The sequence below is a fragment of the Pan paniscus genome, chromosome 5 (assembly GCF_029289425.2).
Source record: "Pan paniscus chromosome 5, NHGRI_mPanPan1-v2.0_pri, whole genome shotgun sequence".
NCBI lineage: Eukaryota > Metazoa > Chordata > Mammalia > Primates > Hominidae > Pan > Pan paniscus.
The window spans coordinates 129624509-129646084 of NC_073254.2; the positions used below are offsets into that span (position 1 = coordinate 129624509).

General features: G+C 35.0%; 1 protein-coding gene across 2 annotated transcripts in view; it reads right to left on the bottom strand.

Moving 5' to 3' along the window:
* AK9 (adenylate kinase 9) overlaps positions 1–21576 on the bottom strand; it is a 199535-nt gene that overhangs the window by 122809 nt on the left and 55150 nt on the right. For both annotated transcript variants that reach the window (XM_057302574.2, XM_055114038.2), the window contains exons 11-15: positions 19087–19226; positions 18812–18992; positions 6040–6184; positions 1321–1416; positions 1119–1232 (exon numbers count right to left, since the gene is read on the bottom strand). In XM_057302574.2, coding sequence (XP_057158557.2) covers positions 1119–1232; positions 1321–1416; positions 6040–6184; positions 18812–18992; positions 19087–19226 — 676 coding nt within the window. The remainder of the gene's footprint in view (positions 1–1118; positions 1233–1320; positions 1417–6039; positions 6185–18811; positions 18993–19086; positions 19227–21576) is intronic.

Below are 21576 nucleotides of genomic sequence, written 5' to 3' on the forward strand. Positions count from 1 at the left end.
ACATTTAGATATAATAATAATCTATCCTCTCAGACATTTAATAGATATATAAATGCCTGATTGAGAGAAAGACTTTTTAAGCCTAAAAGTGAAGGAAGAAAGCAACAAAGAGAAAATAATGATTTGACTGCAAAAATGTGAAAAATACCTTTACTTCAAAAACAGCAAGCTGACTTAGAAGACAAACCACTCAATTTGTAAAATATATGAAAAATAAGAGACTAATATAGAAAGTTTATACAGAGACTATATAATTGATATAACCATTTAGAAAAATGGGCAAAAGACAAAAATAGTCACCTCAAAAAAGAAGAAATATAAATGGTTAACAAATATGAATATAAATTTCTGAAGTAAAAATTAAAACAACAGAAAATACTGAGGAAACAATGACATGGATTTTGTATATTACTGGGGAAACATAATTTGGAACAATTTTATGCAAAGCAATTTGACTCTGTCTATAGCTTCATATTTATTAATTTAGTAGTTCCTAGAAATCCCTAGGAATTCTAGAGAAATTGTGCAGTAACTTATAATGAAGGTTAAAATATTTCCCAATGAAGTAATATAATTAAATGGTATATTATAAGTAAAAAAATGTAAAAACAGTTTATATTATAGCTATTCTATAATATATTACAGCTATTCTATAATATATTACATATAATTATTATATAATGTAATGCTATATGCTCTTATGTTCAAATATGAATAGAAAAATTTTATAAGGATAAATAGCACAATGGGTAAATGATAAAATTTCACAGCTAAAATTGTGGCCTTAAGATGCTCTGCTTCCAATACGTTAAAGTAGAGAGCTTTTAAAAAAGAATTTATGATATGATAATGATTTTATAACATTGGAAACATTCAAACATTTTTCTTTGGGCTCTAATTGTATCTGACTCCCCATTTATATGTTTTCTTCTTTATTCTAATAAATTGACTTCTGTTCTACAGTTGTTCAGGTTAAATCCATAAGGAAATATTTAGCTTTTTTCCTCCTGAAGTTTCCAATTTTGGGGGTAATTTTAAGCATAAATATAAACATAATCAAATATGAAATAAATGAAAATGAGATCCACAAACGTGGGATTAGCAGTTCACTTTGTTACCATCTTTATCAACTTTAGCAGCTTGATCATGGAGGACATTTTCTGACTTTGTTTTGGCTTCTTCGGTGTCCACTAAAGAGCTGCTTCTGTCCCTTTGGGAGCCTTGAATGTACCCTGCAATGAAAGAATAATATACTTTATCAGCTAATCTATTTATATTAGGAATGATTTGGTCAATAACATCAGCAATATATTTCTTTACCTTCTTCATCAATTGATGAGTGTGTTGCCTCCACTGGGAATACTCCAAACTCCATTTTTTCATATTGCCTTTGAAATTCTCTTAAACCTGTTTCAGCTGAAATATAACAATGGGTGGTGTTAGCAAAACGTAGTTGGGGATAGAAAAACAGGTAGAGTGACCAAAAGCCCCTGCTTCAAAGTTAGACACAGTTGAGTTTCAGTTCTGACTTATAAGCTGTAAGGGCTGTGTGACTTTGGTAAATCACTTGATCTTTTTGTCTCAATTTCTAGGCAAAATGAGGATCTTTAAACTGAAAGCACTGCTGTGAGGATTAAATGAGGTAATGAATATAAATACTTAACTTGGAAAATGCTGGCACACAGGAAGGCTGTATCATGTTAGCTGCCATCCTCTGTATAATCATGTAATTTTTATGTTAAAAAAAACCTCAATATTCTCCATGACAAATTTTTCTTAAAAATATATTGAGGCAAACTTCAATAGCAAAAAATTCCAATTTAAAATTTTAAGTAGAGTTACTCCTATTGTCAGATTTAGAATAATTAGTGAATTTGGAAAATAAAATAAAAAGGCTTTTAAGTTTGCAGCATATGAGAGATAGCATCTATTTCTATATTCTAGTGGGAGAAGGCAATTTGTGGAAAGCTGTAAAATCTATGATTTAATGTTATAATTTAACGTGAAAGAAACATTACAGATCACTGTTCTTCCTCCAGGAGCCCGGCTAACTTCCTGCCTTGGTCCAGGTCTCAGTCAAATGTCCCCTCTTTGGAGAGGTCTTCCCTGGGCATCCCAACACTTCAGTATCCCTACTCCAATCACTGTCTGCCCCATTACCATGTTGTATTTTTTTTCCATCTGTTCCCTTGGCTTTTTTTTTTTTTGCCTTTTGCCTTCTATTAAAATGTGAGCACCACAAGGATAGGGACTTCATGTGTCTTGTTCTCATCTGTATTGCTGGTGCCTAGAATAAAGTCTAATACAAAGTAGGTATTCAAGTATTTGTTGAATGAATTAATAAATTCATTTTGTCCAGCCTTAAATAGGTTGAATAACAAGCCACTTTAGTAGACTGAGCCAATATTTCTCCAGCTTCAGTTTGTAAGTTGACTGAGATATTTTAAAATTTTAATTTTAATTTTGAAGGTATTATACTAAAAATATAACTTCACTCTAGATTGTCTGGATAACCATTTGGATGGCATGCAATTTCAGTGCTGGTCTTTTTGTTGTTTTTTGTAATCTCTTGGGCACCATGTTGAATTATTTTATTTGTTTATAGGCTGAGAAAGAAGAGAGGCAGATTTATTAGGTAAATACTGTGTTCTCATCTAGCAAAAACTCAACATTGCCATGTACAGAGAAGTAATTTCCTTGCTATTTAAATAGTTTCAAGCATGCAAAATGTTGAGAAGCTTCCCAATTTATATAAAAAGTTAAAAAAGAAACGATAGCAAACTCTGACAAATAGAGAACATCTCCCCCGCTCAACTATAAACCAGTCACACCTAAGAATGTAGGGAAAAAGTCCTAAATAAACAAACAAAACTAAAAAAAAATGTTATAAGAATAATGAAACTAGGCACAGTGGCTCATGCCTGTAATCGCAGCACTTTGGGAGGCCAAGGCCAGAGGATCACTTGAGGCCAGGAGTTAGAGACCAGCCTGGACATCATACTGAGACCCCTGTCTCTGCCAGAAAAAAAAAAAATCACAACCACTATTTGACATTCTAGAATTGCTTACCTACATAATTAGTCAAGAAAGGAAATAAATATAAGTATTGGAAAAAGAGGGGTTTAAACTATACTTCTTTTCAAATTATATGATTAGCTCTCTGGAAAACCCAAGAGAATCAACTGAAAGTCCAACTGAAACGAAGTAAGGTTTATTTCAGAAATACAAGAATTGTTTAATGTTGGAAAATACATTAGTATAACTGATCAAATCAATAGGTCAAAGGATTAAAAACTTAATGATTATCTTGAAAGATGCTGGCAATACATTTGATAATTTTCATTTTTTTCTTTCTTTTTTATTTTGAGACAGGTTGGAGTGTGGTGATGTGATCATAGCTTACTGCAGCCTCAACCTCCTGGGCTCAAGTGATCCTCCCATCTCAGCCTCCTGAGTAGCTGAGTCTACAGGTGTGGACCCCCACACCCAACTAATTTTTTTTTTTTGGTAGAAATAATGTCTCCCTTTGTTGCCCAGGCTGATCTTGAACTCTTAGCCTCAAGAGTTCTTCCCACTTTGGCTTCGCAGAGCATTGGGATTACAGGTATGAGCCACTGACCTTGACTGCTTTTGGCAATTTTCAATATCTATTCCAGATAAAAATACTTAATAACCTGATGGAGAAATATTGACCAGAACCCCTTTAAAGATGGTCAGTATCACAACCACTATTTGACATTCTAGAATTGCTCACCTACCTAATTAGTCAAGAAAGGAAATAAATATAAGTATTGGAAAAAGAGGGGTTTAAACTATACTTCTTTTCAAATTATATGATTAGCTCTCTGGAAAACCCAAGAGAATCAACTGAAAGTCCATCAGAACTAGAAAGTAAGTTTAATAAACTAGATAGTTATAAATAAATATATGAAAATCAAATAGCTTTCCAACATACTGTTAATAACTACTTAGAAAATATTATAAAAAGATCCCATTCACTAGTAATAAAATGACAAAATATCTGGAAATAAGCTTATTAAGAAAACTGTAGACAACACATGAAGAAAGCTACCAAATATTATGGAAAGACAAAACTAGACTAAAAAATGGAGATTTCATGTCTGCATGAGAAGATCTAATAGTAAATATGAGAACTCTTACCAAATTATTGTATAATATTAATACAATCCTCCCATTGGGATTTGTTGTAGAACTTGACAAAAATTCTACAAACATCCTAACATCTAGTACAGTTTCTGGCAAACAATAAGCACCCATTTCATGGAACAAATGAAGAAATAATCAGGAAACAATTTAAAACAAAATGTTTTGAGGGAGGATTTATATTATCACAAGAGTAAAAATGTATCATAAAGCTTTGATAATTACATTATGTATTAAAAGTTGTACTATAAATATCAATAGAATAGAAATTCCAGAAGTTTATACATACACACACAAACTTAATATTAGGATAAAGTTGGCATTTCAAACCTCCAGTAAAATTATGGATAATTTAGTAATTGTTATTTGTAACATTGGCTCAGCATTTGGGAAAAATAATGAATTTAGAGATATATCTAATACAAAATGTATTATAATAATTACATCTTAATTAGAAAGAAGTATTATTTTAAAATCAGTGAATGTAATTTTGTGTATACCATAGGATCACAATTAACCATTACAAACATGAATAGAAAAAAAGAGAGCAGCAAAGAACAAGAATGGTTCTCGTTCTAAGTATGAGTGAGTTTTCCTTCTATCTGCTTTTTCTGGTTTTCTGTGCTCACTTGAGAGACACAGTAAAGAAGAGCACATTTATTTTAATCCCAATCACTTGCTGGCTGTGGACTCTTAAATAATCCCTCTGAGTTTCTTCAACCACTAGAATTGGCCGTAAGAACATCTACCGTGCAAACTTGTCATGAGGATTAAATAGGATAATACATGCAACGCAGTTAGCATAGCTCCAGCCTGTAGTAAATGCATCACGAATGGCTATTACTACTTTTGTCATCAGAAAAACATAATTAGGAAAAGGATATTTGGAATGGATGCACTGATGGCCACACAGTGCACTGCCATAGCTTCTGGGACTCTGAACAGTGGTGACTGAATCTAGCTAAAATTGCTGAAGCTAATCCCAGATTTTGGATTTAGATTTTTGAAAGTGAGGAAGATCCCATGTTGTACATAGGAAATGTTGCATTAAGGGCATTCCATTAAGAGGAGAGGTTTAGATTAAGCTACTTTCATGTGTTCTAATATGATTAGTTACAAGACTACCAACTAGAGATAGAAAGTCTGCAAAAACCAATCAATGAACATCAAAAGTAGTCATGAAATGAGAACTCTCATTTTTCCTGGAGAAAAACAGAAAAAAAAAAACCCTTTTTGTCTATTCTGCAATGTGATCAACAGTCAGTGAGACACAGAAGAGGCAGAACGGTCAGGAGAAAGACCACCAGGACTTTGGAAATGAGGGATCAAGTCTCAGCTATGCCACCCGCTGGGTGATTTCCAGGGAGCCATTCAACCTCCATGAACCTCAGTTCTCTCAACTATAAAATTAGAGAAGGGTGTTAAGTGATCACTAAGGCTTCTTCTAGTTTCATCGCATTAAATTAATCTTTCCCAAATAGAAAGATTTAGTCACAATCAGGACTGCCATATAAGTCTAAAACAACAAGAAGCTCCACAAGAGTCAGGTGGATTCTTCCTGTTGTTTTAATGACTGGTGTAGATAAAGGTGTAAATCCTGATCAAACAGTCTGCCCAGTAAGGTAGACCCATTGGAGAAAGAAATCCAAATTTAGAGGCTCATTCTGGTTCATTTCCTTAGAGGTCTAGAATTGAAAGTTTTTTCTCTGCTTTTGAATTGGTTTATGTACATCCATTCTTCAACCATTTGTTAAGAGTCTATAATGTGTAAAGTGCCAAGAATGCCAAGATGAGCTAAACAAAGTCCTTGCTTTCAAGTAGCCAGGCTTAATTTTTACCTAAACTTAAAACACACATTTAAAAAAGATGTTTCACCTTGTTTTCTAGCTTGCAGTTCCCTGAGAAGCTTTTCTTTCACAACTTTAATTGCTGCTGCAGTGGCCTCAGCTATGGTATTTTCTACTAATGTTTCACGGGCTTTATCAAAACGTGGCTGAACAAGTTGGGCATAGTCGACTACCTGCAAAGAATATTTGAGAAAATCAACATAAGCAGGAGTTATTGTGACTATTAAACACATTGTTCATCTATCTATGTATATCTATCTATATTTCTATCTCTATTCCAAAAATATTAATACTGCTTGAGGTATATTTGGAGTTATGTTCAGAATTCACCTATTTTTGAGTACTTGCTTTAATAGAAATTCAGCCATATTTTTCATGTAGGATATATGTCTATATATGTATTTATCATGTAGTATATATATTCAGATTATGTATATATTTTGACTTAACAAAAGTTAAAACATAGATATATATATTTTAAATCCATGTTATATGTATAACTTACATACAATAAAAGGCATACATCTTAAGTACACAGTTTGATGAGTTTTCACAAATATACATATATATATATTAACCACAATCAAGATATAGAACATTTGCGGGGTGTGGTGGCTAACATTTGTAATCCCAGTACTTTGGGAGGCTGAGACAGGAGGATCCCTTGAGGTCAGGAGTTCAAGAGCAGCCTGAACTTTTACATCACTCCCTAAATTCCCTTATGCTCCTTTGTTGTCAATCCTTTCCTGCCTTACTCCTTCCCCAGCTTTCATTCCTGGCCCCTGGCAACTACTTTCTTTCTGTAGCTATAAATTAGTTTAGTGTTACCTTTTCTAGAATTTCATATAAATGAAAGCATACAGTATGTGATCTTTTTCAGGTTTTCCCTCCTTAGCAGAATGTTTTGGAGATTCACCAGTGTTATTGTGGGTATCCTTTTAATTGTTGAATGGATTTCATTGTATGAATATACTACAGTTTTTTATTCATTTATCTATTGATAGACATTTGGGTTGTGTTCTAGGTTTTGATTATTATGAATAAAGCCGTGATGAACATTTGTACAGAAGTCTTTTTGTGATTATGTGTTTCCACTTCTCTTGGGTAAATACCTAGGAGTGAAATTCCTGGGTCATATGGTAAGTGTGTATATAACTTTATAATAAACCATCAAACTGTTTCCAAAACAGTTGAACTATTTTACATCTCTACCAGAAAGATATGAAAGTTAGTTTCCTTGCATCCTCACCAACACTTGGTTTTGTGAAGCTTTTAAATTTTCTAGTGGGTGTGAAGAAGTATCTCATTGTAGATTAAATTTACTGTTCCCTAATCATGAATACTTTTGAACTTCTTTATATATGCTTATTCACTTATTTTTTTCTCTTTAAGCATATGTTCAGCTTTTGCCTAAAATTGTGTTAGAATAATTTCTATGTTCTGGATATAACTTGTCAGGTAGATAATAGATTTAATACAGAATATTGGGATCTTAAAAATAGGATTCTATGTGTCTTTAATTAATATTTACAGATCCCTATATTCCCATTCTGCTTTTCTTTTGGTAGGCTTACACTGTTTTATTCCATGCCAATAATTCTTCATCCACATCTTCAGTTTTTAGTACGTGCGTAGTATTGCATCAGATGAATATGTTACAACTTACTTAACTAAAATATCAATACATATGTATGGTATACTATATACACATAATAGTATATACATATACACCATATACTATATATACTATTCATACATATACATATACACCATATACTATATATACTATTCATATATATACATATACAAACATATACATATATATGTATATACTTGCTGATAAGAGCATAACCATTAGGCATAGGAATTGGAAATACATATGCAAGCCTAAATTCCATGCATATCCTTTGAACTGTCAATTCTGTTTTATGGATTTTTCTTAAAAAACTGTCAAAGATATGTTCATAATTTTGTTCATCATAGCCTATAGTTGCAAAAATGTACATATCAAAATATAGATAATATATGTGTATTATATATTATCTATATATGTGTATTATATAATGTATATATTTTATACATTATATAATACACATATTGTATATATTTTATACATTATATATAATATACATATTATATTATATATTATATACATATACATTCCTATAAGAAAAAGAATCAGGAGTCTCCATATGTATACATACACATACATGTACATATATGTATATGTATATACTATAGTCAGATATATAGTATATAGAGCATACTATATCGTATAGTATACTATGTATATAATATGTAATATATATTTGTATAATAGTATACTATAGTATATTATACATCAATGTATAATATTAATATAATATATATTAATATAGTGTTAATATTATATTACTATTATAAATCAGGATAATACATTAATAATATATTAATATTAAATTGCATATTAGATTGTATATTAATATATAATATATGCATAGTATGCTATATATGTATATATGTGTATTATAGACATAAAATATATGTATATAATATATAATATGTGTATTATAGACATAATGTATACATATATGATATATGATAATATGTATAAAATGTAGATAATATATAACACACATATTATATATTATCTATATTTTGGTATATACATTTTTGGTACATAAACTAGGCTACGATGAACACAATTATCTACATCTTTGATAGTTTCTTTAGAAAAATCCATAAAACAGAATTGGCAGTTCAAAGGATATGCATGGACTTTAGGTTTGCATATGTATTTCCAATTTCTATGCCTAATGGTTATACTCTTACTAGCAGTCTACGAGAATGTACTTCTCCCATCCTAGGTATACATCGAAATTGGGTGTTTTTAGTAATCTTTTAACTGTTACAATGAGATTGATATGACAAGTCTCTGTTTTTTGGCATCTCTCTATCAGGGAGGTGGTATCCTTTTGCTAATGTTTAATGGCTATTTGTATCTATTATTCTGTGAATTGCCTGTTTGATTTTTTTTCCTATTGAAGCTTTATCTGCATATTGATTTGTCTTTTTATATTTTAAAATGATAATTCCTTTATCTGACACATATTATGATGTGATGGGTTTAAAATAAGTCCACAAATCTTTTGACACACCTCCCTTCAGAAGGTGGAGCCTAATTCTCCTCTTTAGTGTAACTAGAACTTAGTAGTGACTTGCTTTAAATAGAGTACGATGCAAGTGATAGTGGATGACTTTTAAGACTAAGTCATGAAAAACATTATAGCTTCCTCCTTGATTAACTCTTTCTGAGGGTAGTCAGTTGCCAGGTCATGAGGACACATAAGCAGTCCTATGAAGAGATCTACATAGAAAAGAACTGAGGTCTCATTCATGTGATTGAGCCATCTTCCAGCCCCAGCCTAGTGTCAGATGAGTGCAGCCCCAGAAGACATCTTACCTGTAACCTCATGAAAGCATTTAGGACAGAACCATGTAGCTAAGCCACTCCTGAATTCCTGACTCAGAGATACTATGCAAGATCATAAATGCTTATTGTTGTTTCAAGGTGTTAGGGTAATTTTTTATGCAGTAATAAATGAAAAACACACACATGGCAAATATATACTCAGTATTTTCCTCTGTATGCTGTCAAAAGTTTTACTTTCCTTCTAATTTTTTTCCTTTTTCCTTCTAATTTACACTTTAAATAATCTGAAATTACCTGGATAAAACTTTTTCTTCCCCAAATGATGAACTAGTTAGGAATCTTAGACACACACACACACACACACACACACACACACACACACATTTCTTCTCCCACATCCCTCCGTAAGCCCCCAAGAATTAGATAATACATTTCTAAAAAATAATATGCATTATTCATGTTATTATGCTTATAGAACAATTACTCACAATTACGTAGAACATGTTCATATTTCTGTTCCTGCAGGTTTTTTTTTTTGTGTGGGGGTTGCTTAGTTTTCTATATACCTATCAATAATGAATTCCCAAACTCTTCTTCACAAGTATAAATTTCTGCTTGAAAATACATCAGGTTATCATCTCCCTGGAGCTATCTCTTCTGGACCCCTCTGTTCTCCTACCCCAAACTGGATTGGTTATTTTCTAGGCTTCCAGGCCTGCAGAACAACTGACATCATGGGCTCTCCTTCCCCCACCATCTTGGGATTTCCTAACCCTCTTCCTTGTCAGGGATGCATAGATGCCCTTTTGCTTCTGGATCCCATGTCGCCATCTTGGTTTAGGCCCCCATTTTGATGCACCACATCTTCTAGTAGCTTCTGACAAAGAATACATGAGAGGCAATTTTTTGTGTGTGTGACTGAAAATGCCCTCATTCTATTATTAGACTTCATTTGCCTGAATATAAAATTCTAGGCTATCAGCCACTCCCCCCAAAAATTGTCTTCTGGCTTCCAGAGTTGTGGGTTGAGAAGTTCCATGTTATTGGAATTCCCAGTCCTTTCCATGGGACCTAGTTTTCCTCTCCAGAGTCTTCTAGGCTCATTTTACAGAAGCTTCTGGATCTTTGCCCCCATTGTCTTATAATTTCAAAGTGATGTCCCTTCGTGTAGGTCTTTCTCCATCCATTTTACTGGGCATTTACTGTGTCATTTCTATCTGGAAGCATGTCCTTCAATCTGGGAAATTTTCTGCAGTTATCTCTTTGGTAATATTCTTTTCTCTGGTGGCTCCTACAAGAATTCCTATATGGAAAATGAACACCCTAGACTGACCTTATAGTTTCTTTTCTTTTCTATTCTTTTTTCCATTTGTCAGTTTATACTAATACCTAAAAGGTAACTTTAATTTCTATCTTTTAACTCTTCTATTGAATTTTTCATTTGTGTTATATTTTCTTTTTTAATGTTCTTTCATCTTGCATATATTTTAATTTCAAAGGACCCTTTTTGTTTTCCAAATGTTCCCTTTTCTGTTTCTAATATCCTGATCTAGTTTCTGGATTCAATAATTACTCTTATTTTCCAGAGCATGTTAATAATTGGAAACTTCATTTGCGTGAGTATTGTTTGTTTAGTGTTTAGGTGATCTGGCTTGGCAATTATATTATGAAACTCGTAGTCATCAGAAGGCCAGAAGTGTCTTTTATCCAAAAATGTCTTTGTGTTAACTCATTTTTCAAGGACATTTTCGCTTGCTATATACTTCTAGGATGGCTTTTCTTCTTGTAGTTGTTTAAAGCTCTTGTTTCATTGTTTTCTGATTGCCATTGCTTCTGATGACAAGTTGGCTGTCATTTGTATCAATGTTTTATTCTATTTAACATATCAATTTTTCTGTGACTGCTTTAGGGGAGGGGTCTCCCACCCTCAGGCCATGGACCGGTAGGAACTGAGGGGCACTGCAGGAGGTGAGCAGTCGATGAGCGTTACTGCCTGAGCTCTGCTTCTTGTCAGAGCAGTGGCAGCATTAGATTCTCATAGGAGCACGAACCCTATTGTGAACTGCACATGCGAGGGATCTGGTTTGTGTGCTCCTTATGAGAATCTAATGCCTGAGGATCTGAAGTGGAACAGTTTCATCCTGAAACCATCCTCCACCCCCACAACCCAGTCTGTGGAAAAACTGTCTTCCATAAAACCAGTCCATGGTGCCAAAAAGGTTGGGGACTGCTGCTTTTGGGGTTTTCACCATTAAATATGATGTGTGTAAGGTGTGGTTTTCCTTGTATTTATCCTGTTTGGGGCTTGCTGAGCTTCTTGGACCTGTAAGTCAATCTATAATTTTTTGGTTTTTGCTTGGTTTCTTAATTTCAGTAATGTTGACAATATCTTCAAGTATTTTTTTTCTGTCCTATTTCCATTATCATCTTCTTCTGGGACTCCACTTACTCACATTAGACTATCTGATTTTCCCACAGGTCCCTGAAGCTCTGTTCATTTCTTTCAATATTTTTTTCTCCCTCTGTTTTTCAGACTGGAAATGTTTTATTGATCTGTCTTCAAGTTCTTCCACAAATTCCAATCTGCAGTCAAGCTAATTCAGTAAAACGCTCAGTTTGGTTTTTATATTTTTAGTGCAGGATTTCCATTTGGTTCTGTTTTAAGTAGTTTTTTCATTTATCTTAAGAGATTCTCTATTCTCTTATAAAGACCTTAAGCATTATTTATAATAGCCACTTTAAAGATTTTATCTGCTAAATCCAACATTTGGTCCATTTCAGGGCCAGTTTCTATTGTCTCCTTTTTTCTTGATATGGTTAACGTTTTCCTGTTTCTTTGCATGTCTTGTAACGTTTCATTACATGTTGGACATTGTGGATGATACATTATTAGGGACTTTGAATTCTGTTATCTTCCTCTGAAGACTGTCAGTGTTGACTTTTGTTCTATCAGGCAGTTCAGTTACAGTCATGTGTTGCTTAACAATGGGGATACATTCTGAGAAATGTGTCATAAGGTGATTTTGTTGTTGTGCAAACAGCATAGAGTGTACTTACACAAACTTAGAGGGTACAGCTTACTAAACACCTACGGTATATGGTATAGCCTATTGCTCCTAGGCTACAAACCTGTACAGCATGTTGCTGTACTGAATTTTGCAAGCAACTGTAACACAATGTTAAGGATTTGTATGTCTAAACATATCTAAATATAGAAAAGGTACTGTGCAAATATGGCATAAACATTTTTTAAATGCTACAGCTGTATAGGGAACTTACCATGAATGAAACTTGCAAGTCTAGAAGTTGATCTGGGTGAGAGAGTGTGTGGTGAGTGAATAAGAAGGTCTAGGACATTATTGTATACTACTATAGACTTTATAAACAATGTACACTTAGGCTACACTAAATTTATTTAAAATTTGTTTCTTTGTTCAATAATAAATTAACCTTGTCTTATTATAGCTTTTTTACTTTATAAACTTCTAAAATTTCTAAACTTTTTGACTCTTTTGTAACAATTCTTAGCTTAAAACACAAACTCATTGTACAGATGTACAAAATAGGTTCTTTGTATCTTTATAAGCTTTTTTCTATTTTTCGATGTTTAAGCTTTTTTTTTTTTTTTTTTTTTTTAGCCTAGCCCTACATGGGGTCAGGATTATCAATATCACTGTCTTCCTCCTCTATATCTTGTCCCACTGGAAGGTCTTCAGGGACAAGAACACGCATGGAGCTGTCATCTCTTACGACAACAATGCCTTCTGGATTATCTCCTGAAGGACCTGCCTGAGGCTGTTTTACAGTTAACGTTTTCTACAAGTAGAAGGAGTACATTCTAAAATAATGATTAAAAGTATAGTATTGTAAATACTAAACCATTAACATCATTGTTTTTTATTGTCATCAAGTATGACATAACTGTACATGATTGTATGTGCTATGCTTTTATACATCTGGCAGCACAGTAGGTTTGTTTATAGCAGCATCACAAACACATGAGTAACTTGTGCTATGATGCTACAATGGCTATGACTTCACTAGGCGATGAGAAATTTTCAGCTCCATTATAATCTTATGGGACCACTGTTGTATATGCAGCACATGACTGTATTGGTTTACCACACTGAACTTCTGTTTTTTGTTTTTTTGAGACAGAGTCTCTCCTTGTCGCCCAGGCTGGAGTGCAGTGGTATAATCTCTGGTCACTGCAACCTCCACCTCCTGGGTTCAAACAATTCTGCCTCAGTCTCCCGAATAGCTGGGATTACACACGTGCACCACCACACCTGGCTAATTTTCGTATTTGTAGAGACAGGGTTTTACCATGTTGGCCAAACTGGTCTCAAACTCTTGGCTTCAAGTGAACTGCCCTCCTCAGCCTCCCAAAGTGCTGGGATTACAGGCCACTGCAACTGGCCTGAACTTCTATTTTATGCTTTATTAAATCCAAATTTGGAAAGCCCCCAAGTATTTCCCAATTTGATAGGGCTCAATCCCCAAATTCATTCCCCCAGATTTTATTGAGGAGTGGTTGTAGGCTTGGTAAGGGAGGGTGTAGAGTAGGCCTTAATCTAGGTTGTGGTCCTTACACCCAAGGGATGGCCTTTACAGTGTGTCAGCTCAATGTTCTAGTAATAAGGCCTCTCCTTTGCAACTGGGCCAGATGTCTCAAGTCCCTGCACTGCTTAACCTCCAGTATCTGTTCTGTTCACAACCTGTAGGAGCCATCCTTCGATAAGCTTTGTGAAGTCTCCTTTGAGAAGCTCTTGGCCACACACACTTGGGCCTTGCTCCCACCCTACTCACAAGCAGCTCCCTTCTCCCTGCTGCTCTGCTTCACAGTGCAGGCTGCTTCAGAACTGAGCTCAGTCTCCTCAGCTCCATGGAAGCACCATGCTCTGCTTGTCCTGTCAGGAAACTGTCCCTATCCATGCAGACAATTGAGGTAACCATGGAGCTCACCTCATGAGTTTCTCTTCCTGCAGGGATCACATGTTAGGAGGGTTAGTTCACTGTCATGGCTGGAATTTAAAGATTCTTAAAAAGATGGTAGCCATGTACAGTTCCATCAATAGTTTTTAAAACTTCCCATTCATACATGTTCTCTTTAGAACAAAGGTTGTCATTCTTTTGATATGGGTGAAAATTTTCATCTTACTATTATTTTATGTTACCTATTTCCTGATGAGGTTAGGCATCTTTCATAAGTTTTTTCCACTGACAACTCATCTTCTGTGGTTTTTCTCTAGCTATCTGTTGTCTATTTTCCTAGCATTGCCTATTTTTATCCTTTTGATCTGTAGGCGCTCTAAGTATACAGTGCCAGAAACATGTTTTTAGTTATACTTGTTTCAAAGATCTCCCAGGCTACTGGGTTTCATTTAAAAAAAAAAAGGCCTTGTATCAGAGAGAAATGTTTTATACTTTGATGAAATATAATTATCAATCTTAAAAAATTATTTTGGGGTATTTTCTAATTGCTGCATAACAAAGTACCTAAAAACTTAAGGACTTAAACAAAAATTATTATTTCAGTTTCTGAGGGTCAGAAATAATAATTTTTCATGATTTTATTTTATTTTATTTTATTTTACTTTTTTAGAGAAGAGGTCTCACCATTTTGCCCAGGCTGGCCTCAAACTCCTAGACTCAAGGGATCCTCCTGCCTCAGTCTCCCAAAGTGCTGGGGTTACAGGCATGAGCCACCATGCCAGCTGATTTTTCATTATTTTAAATGGGAAATTTATAATGCATTATACCTTGACTCAAATTCTATAATGTAACTAAAACATAAGCAAAGGCCTATTACAAGTAATAGGCAATCATGTTTGGATGCAAAATGGTTAAAACATCATTATGTGATCACCAAACAATTAATATTATTGGTGATACACATTTGTTTTCCATGCAGTAAAATGGCCTTTCTTAGGGCCAGCAACATTTGAGACTCCGTTACTGACACATGAGGAAGTTTTTCTAAACACTTACACTTGATTTTGACAGTCTACTACTTGTATTTGAAATGTATCACACCATCTTTCCTGAATATTATAAATTTAAAATGTAGAATTTTCTTTTGGAGATGTAAATATAAACAGTATTTGAAATTTTTTTTTTTTTTTTTTTTGAGACAGAGTCTGGCTCTGTCACCCAGGCTGGAGTGCAGTGGCGCGATCTCGGCTCACTGCAAGCTCCGCCTCCCAGGTTCACGCCATTCTCCTGCCTCAGCCTCCCGAGTAGCTGGGACTACAGGCGCCCGTCACCATGCCCGGCTAATTTTTTTGTATTTTTAGTAGAGACGGGGTTTCACCATGTTAGCCAGGATGGTCTCGATCTCCTGACCTCATGATCTGCCCGCCTCGGCCTCCCAAAGTGCTGGGATTACAGGCGTGAGCCACCGGGAGATATGTGTGGTCTATGATGTTTGCACATTAAAAACCAGGTGATGCTTTACAGGAAAACATTATGTGGGAATACATTTTAAGGGTATGTTTGAATTATAAGACCCTTGCACTATCTAAGAAGTATGAAAGTACCAATTTATATTGAAAGTAATATGTCAGGCATTATTTCTTGGGTGACTCTTTAAAGAAAATAATATATAACACACAAGATAATAGAGAGAAGTTTTAATTAGTTAAAAATGATATTACCTAGGATAGCATCAAAACCCATATACCCAGAGGTCTGTGCAAATTTCTACACAGAAAACTCCAAATTATTACTAACATAAATTAAAGAGGGGCTAAATAAATGGCAAAATGTATCATGTTTATGGACTAGAAGAGTCAATATTGTAAAGATGTCCATTCCTCCAACTGATCTATAAATGTGATGCTATCCTAGTTAAAATCTCAAAAGATTTTTCTACATAAAATTGCAAAGGGCTAAGAATAGCCAATGCACTCCTGAAAGAGAACAATAAGATAGAAGACCTTGCTCTACTTGACATCAAGATTTATTGTAAAGCTAAAATAATTAAGTCAATGTAGTATTGGCAAAATACTAATAGAATGATGAAATAGATCAGTGAGGCTCGGTATGGTGGTTCACACTTGTAATCCCAGTGCTTTGGGAGGCTGAGGCAGGAGGATCATTTGAGGCAAGGAGCTCCTGAGATCAGCCTGGACAACATAGCAAGACCCCATCTCTACAAAAAAAATACAAAAATTAGCCAGGCATGGTGGTGTGCATCTGTCATCCCAGCTACTCAGGAGGCTAGGGTGGGAGGATTGCTTGAGCCCAGGAGTTAGAGGATGCAGTGAACTATGATGGTATCATTGCACTTCAGCCTGGGCAATAGAGCAAGACCTTGTCTCAAAAAGAAAAGAAAAAAAAAGAAATAGACCACTGAGCCCCAAAAGAGACACACATATGTATAAAAACATGATATAAGACAAAGGGGGCAAACAGTTGATAAAGGATGATGTTTTCTTCAATGATCCTGAAACAACTGAATATCTATATGGGAAAAAGTAAAACTTACCCTGTCCTTCACATCATAAGAAAGTCAAGTTTAGGTGGATTATATATCTAAATGTGAAAGTCAAAACAATAAAGCTTTTAGCAGTTAATATAGGACAATATCCTCATGATGTTTGGGCAGAAAAATTTTCTTAAGTATGACATAAAAAGCACTAATGATAACAGACAAGGTTGATAAATCATTCCTCATTGAAACAAAGAACTTCTGTTTATTAAAAGATGCCATTAGAAAAGTGAAATGGCAAACCACCGAGAGACAGAGAATAGTCCTAATGCTTATAATCAACAGATAACTTGTATATAGATAATATTAGGAACTCTTACTAATAATATACAAAAACACAACTAAAAATGGGCAAAACACTTGAGAAAACACTTCAAAAAGAGAATATTTAAATGGTCAGTAAACAGATGAAAGAGGTTCAACCTCATTAGTCATTAGGGAAATGCAAATTAAAACCACAGTGAGATACTATTATACACTCACTAAAATGGCTAGAATTAGAAAGACTGACCATAATAAGAGTTGGCAGGAATATGGAATAACAGAACTCTCATATACTGCTGATAGTATTGTGAAATAATGGAACTACTTTGGAAAACAATTTGGCATTATCTACACAAGTTGAACATATGTCCATGTGTGCACCAAGAGACACATACAAGAATGTTTATAGTAGTGTTATTTACTCCAATCTGGAATCAATCCAAGTTTTATTAGTGCTCAAATGTGGATAAATACATTATGGTATAAGTCAATCAACAGAATACAATAAAACAATAAAAATGAATAAACTACAGCTACATTCAATAGTCTGGACAAATATCATAATTATAATGTTAAGTGAAAGAAGCCAGGCACAAAGAAGATAAATTGTTTAAGTCTATAAAATTCAAAAAAACCATGCAAAACTAGCCTATGGTATTTGGATGTATGCTTCCATGGCAAAACCATAGGAGAAGTATGGAAGTGAATGCCATAAAATTCTGGGCAGTGGTTACCTTTGTGTGGAGAGGAGACTGGTATTGAGAAGAAACATGAGAGGGCTTCTGGGTGCTGGCAACATTCCAGATTTGACCTGGTTGGTGGTTATATGGGGGTTCATTTTGCGGTAACTCAGTGGGCTTCACTTTTCTGTATGTTTGTCATGTTTCACAATGAAAAAGTTAAAAGCAAATAGAAAATGATACTCCAGTGCTTAAAAGAATGCAACAGCACTTTGAACAACTTCTAACACCTTTCTGTGGCCTGAATTGCTCTGTCTTTAGCCATGATCTTGTGCCATTCCTTCTTGCATAGGCAATCCTCAAGCCACACTGCCCCTTCTAGAATTCCTCCACATTCCAATCCCTCATCAAATCTTTCAGCTTTGTCTTCAAATTATATCCCAAATATGCTTGTTTCATACCACTTTTACTGCTATCACTCTTGTCTAAGCTAAAAATAATTTTGTTTACTGAGAGTGGAGAACAAGATTACTGAGGGAGGTGTCAAGGTGTTGGGAGGATCATCTTTGTAATACTGAAATCACCAAGAATTAGGACAGGAGTGATTATATGGGGAGAGTGAGAGTGAGCCAGGAGAAGTGAAACCCAGGGGACAAAAGATGAGTAGAACCAAGAAAGCTAATAGGTGGCAGAGTCTGAATGACACGATATTCACATGTGGGAGCTTTTGGGAAGCAGGGAGGGACTCTGGTCTGGAAGCAGCAATAAACAACAAAAAGAATGCCTTCCCTACCCCAAGCCCAGCGGAACAATTATTCAATTAAAACATGAAATTTTAAAAACTGAGTACAAATAAAATCCTACAAATTATAATCGAGTATAGATACATGACAGATAGACATAGATAGATAGATAGATAGATAGATAGACAGATAGATAGTTAGTTAGTCACCTTTCCTTTGTAATTTTCTGCAAGCATATTGCAAAGTGTTGTTTTCCCTGAATATTGAGGTCCAAGTATGAATACTTTACATGGTGGTCCTGGCATAGGTGGAAGCAGATAGGGACGTGGGTTCAATAAAAATGGTTTTAATGCTTCTTCTGATGAAAGACAGTAGATTTTACCTAGAAAACTTAAAATATGCCATATTAGTAAACAACTGAAAAGATGTATGAGGAAGATTTAATGAGGAAGATTTAAAATTAAGTTCTGAAAATCTTACTTACCTCACAGAATAATCTGGTAATCCTGAATAAATGTTACCATCTTTTAAATTCACAGGACATGTACGTCCCCATTTACTTCTCTGCCATCTGTATCTTGGTGCAATAAGTTTATAAGATGTGAGAGTACGAAATAGCTCATCCTGTGAATTGCAAATACTACATTAAAAATATGGGCATAAATTTTGCTGAAATTAGGAGCATTAAATATTTCATTTATAATTTTATAGTGCTTTACTATTTAAGAAATAATTTAAAAAGCAAATTTTGGCTTTTTTCTTAATTGCAACATCCTGCACTTGTCCTTGATTTAATAAGACAGTGTAGAACTAGTTTGAACTAGTTGAAAATTACAGGACCCTTGTTTTACAAAGAACTAGTTTACATTTATGTTAAAAAATCTTTAAATTCTACTGAGCAATTTCTATCATATGGTAAAATAAGCATAAGGTAGATAGTGCATTTTCTATCATCTTCCTTAGAAAACAGATTCTGAAAAATTCTTATTAAAAATTTTGGAAAATGTACCAGATTCTCAGCTAATTTACCTTGGCTTTCACATATACCTAAGATGTTATGTACAGATTGTTTTTGCATTTACTTAGCTATAAGCAGTTCTTTAATTCTTAAAATTTAAAGTCTCCTTCATCAGCAATCCTTTCTGTTGGTGACCTCCAGATAAGTTAAGAAATACTTTTCTACAGACCGCAAAATTCTGTAGAAAACTGCTAATTCTCAGTTGGGAACATGCTTATTTTATTTTATATTTATGCTTACTTTCCCATATGATAGAAAGGTTGCTTGAAAGGTTCATCTGTCCTTGTGGTTCCTTACCAGGGGATGAGAAAACTGGTGAGAGATGGCATGGTGAGTATTATGGTTTGAATGTCCCCTCCAAAACTCAGGTTGAAATTTAATTGCCATTGTGATGGTATTAAGAGGTAGGACTGTTAAGAGGTGATTAGGTCACGAGTGCTCCACCCTCATGAATAGATTAATGTCCTTATCTCAGGAGTGGGTAAGTTATTTTGAGAGTGGACTTATTATAAAGGCAAGTTAACCCCTCTTGCCCTGGCTCTGGCTCTTGCACTCTTTTGTTCTTCCACCTTCCACAATGGGAAACACAGCACAAAGGCCCTCACCGGATGCCAGTGCCATGCACTTGGACTTCCCAGGCTCCAAATAAACTTATTTCTGTGAACCAAATAAACTTATTTTCTTTATAAATTACCTAGTCTGTGGTATTCTGCTATAGCAAAAGAAAATGAAGAGAGTGTGCAATGGCGAGGGGAAAACTGCTCCCCCCAACCCTCAGATGTGGGTCACACATGATATATGCTTGCTTCAGAGTTGACTATGCAATGCAGATGAGATTGTGAGCTATGATCTTCCATGGACCACTGCAGCATCAGAGAACAAAGAGGCATGTGCACTGCAGGGATACTGCATGAATGTTCCCAAGTGAGAGCTGGAAGTGATAGTAAATATTAAGGAAACTGTCAATGCTTAGGAGAGTTGTATAAGACTGAGAACCTCATCCATGGAGCACATTAAGCTACAGGCCTTCTCCACAGGGTTCCTGGACAATGAGCTAGGGACTGAAACCATGCCCAGTTAGGTCAGGAGGCAGTCTCTCTTTCCTTATCATCCATATTTCCCGCCCATACATGAAAAAAGTATTTGAATAGACCATAAGTATTCTCTAAAAGGTTAAGTATTTGAACAGCAGACCATGTTCCTCTCTCAACTTCATGCCCATGGGGCCACACGTTCAGCAGGTGCCGAAGGGAGAGGAGAAGATGAGCTTTTGAATGAATTTGATATTACAGGCTTAAAAATGATAAGGACTGGCTTCTGGTTAAACAAAGCAGACTGAAAACATGAATTTATGTTTGCTGCTTCCTAAAACCTCACTAAAATGACAGTAGAAGAATAAAAAAAAAGAAACTCATGAGGACGCAGAGAATGGGAGAAGAGACTAGAGGTGCTGATCAGGGCTGACAGCTCACCAGTTACAGCTACACAGTTTTGTAAGTTAGAAAGCAGATGGATGAGTGGTAACTGACTTATATCAGATAGGTGAAAGCTAAATATCTGTAGAGCAAAGATAGGTATTGGAGGGGTAAGAACAACAAGGAGTCAGTGGATTCACTTTGCAAAACCCTGGAAAGACATGGGACCCTGTGATACCAGGTACCTCTGAAGGGGAATGAATGGAGAGCAGAAAACAGTGTAACTGGTTGGAAATCTTTGAAAGAAGGTGCTAGTGCCAGAGCCACTCCTACTCCACTTGGTCCCCTCCCACCACTTCTCTCCCAGTGAGAAGACCAGAAGCATACTTTCTGGAGCCACTTAACCAGAGGAGCATGTGAGGGACCCCAGACACAGCCAAGGTAGCAGGGCAGGGGCAGAAGGAAGTTGGCCACTATAACCACTACCCTCAAGCTCTACTCCTACCCATCCTCTTGCTGAAGAAACTCTGGACCTTTCCAT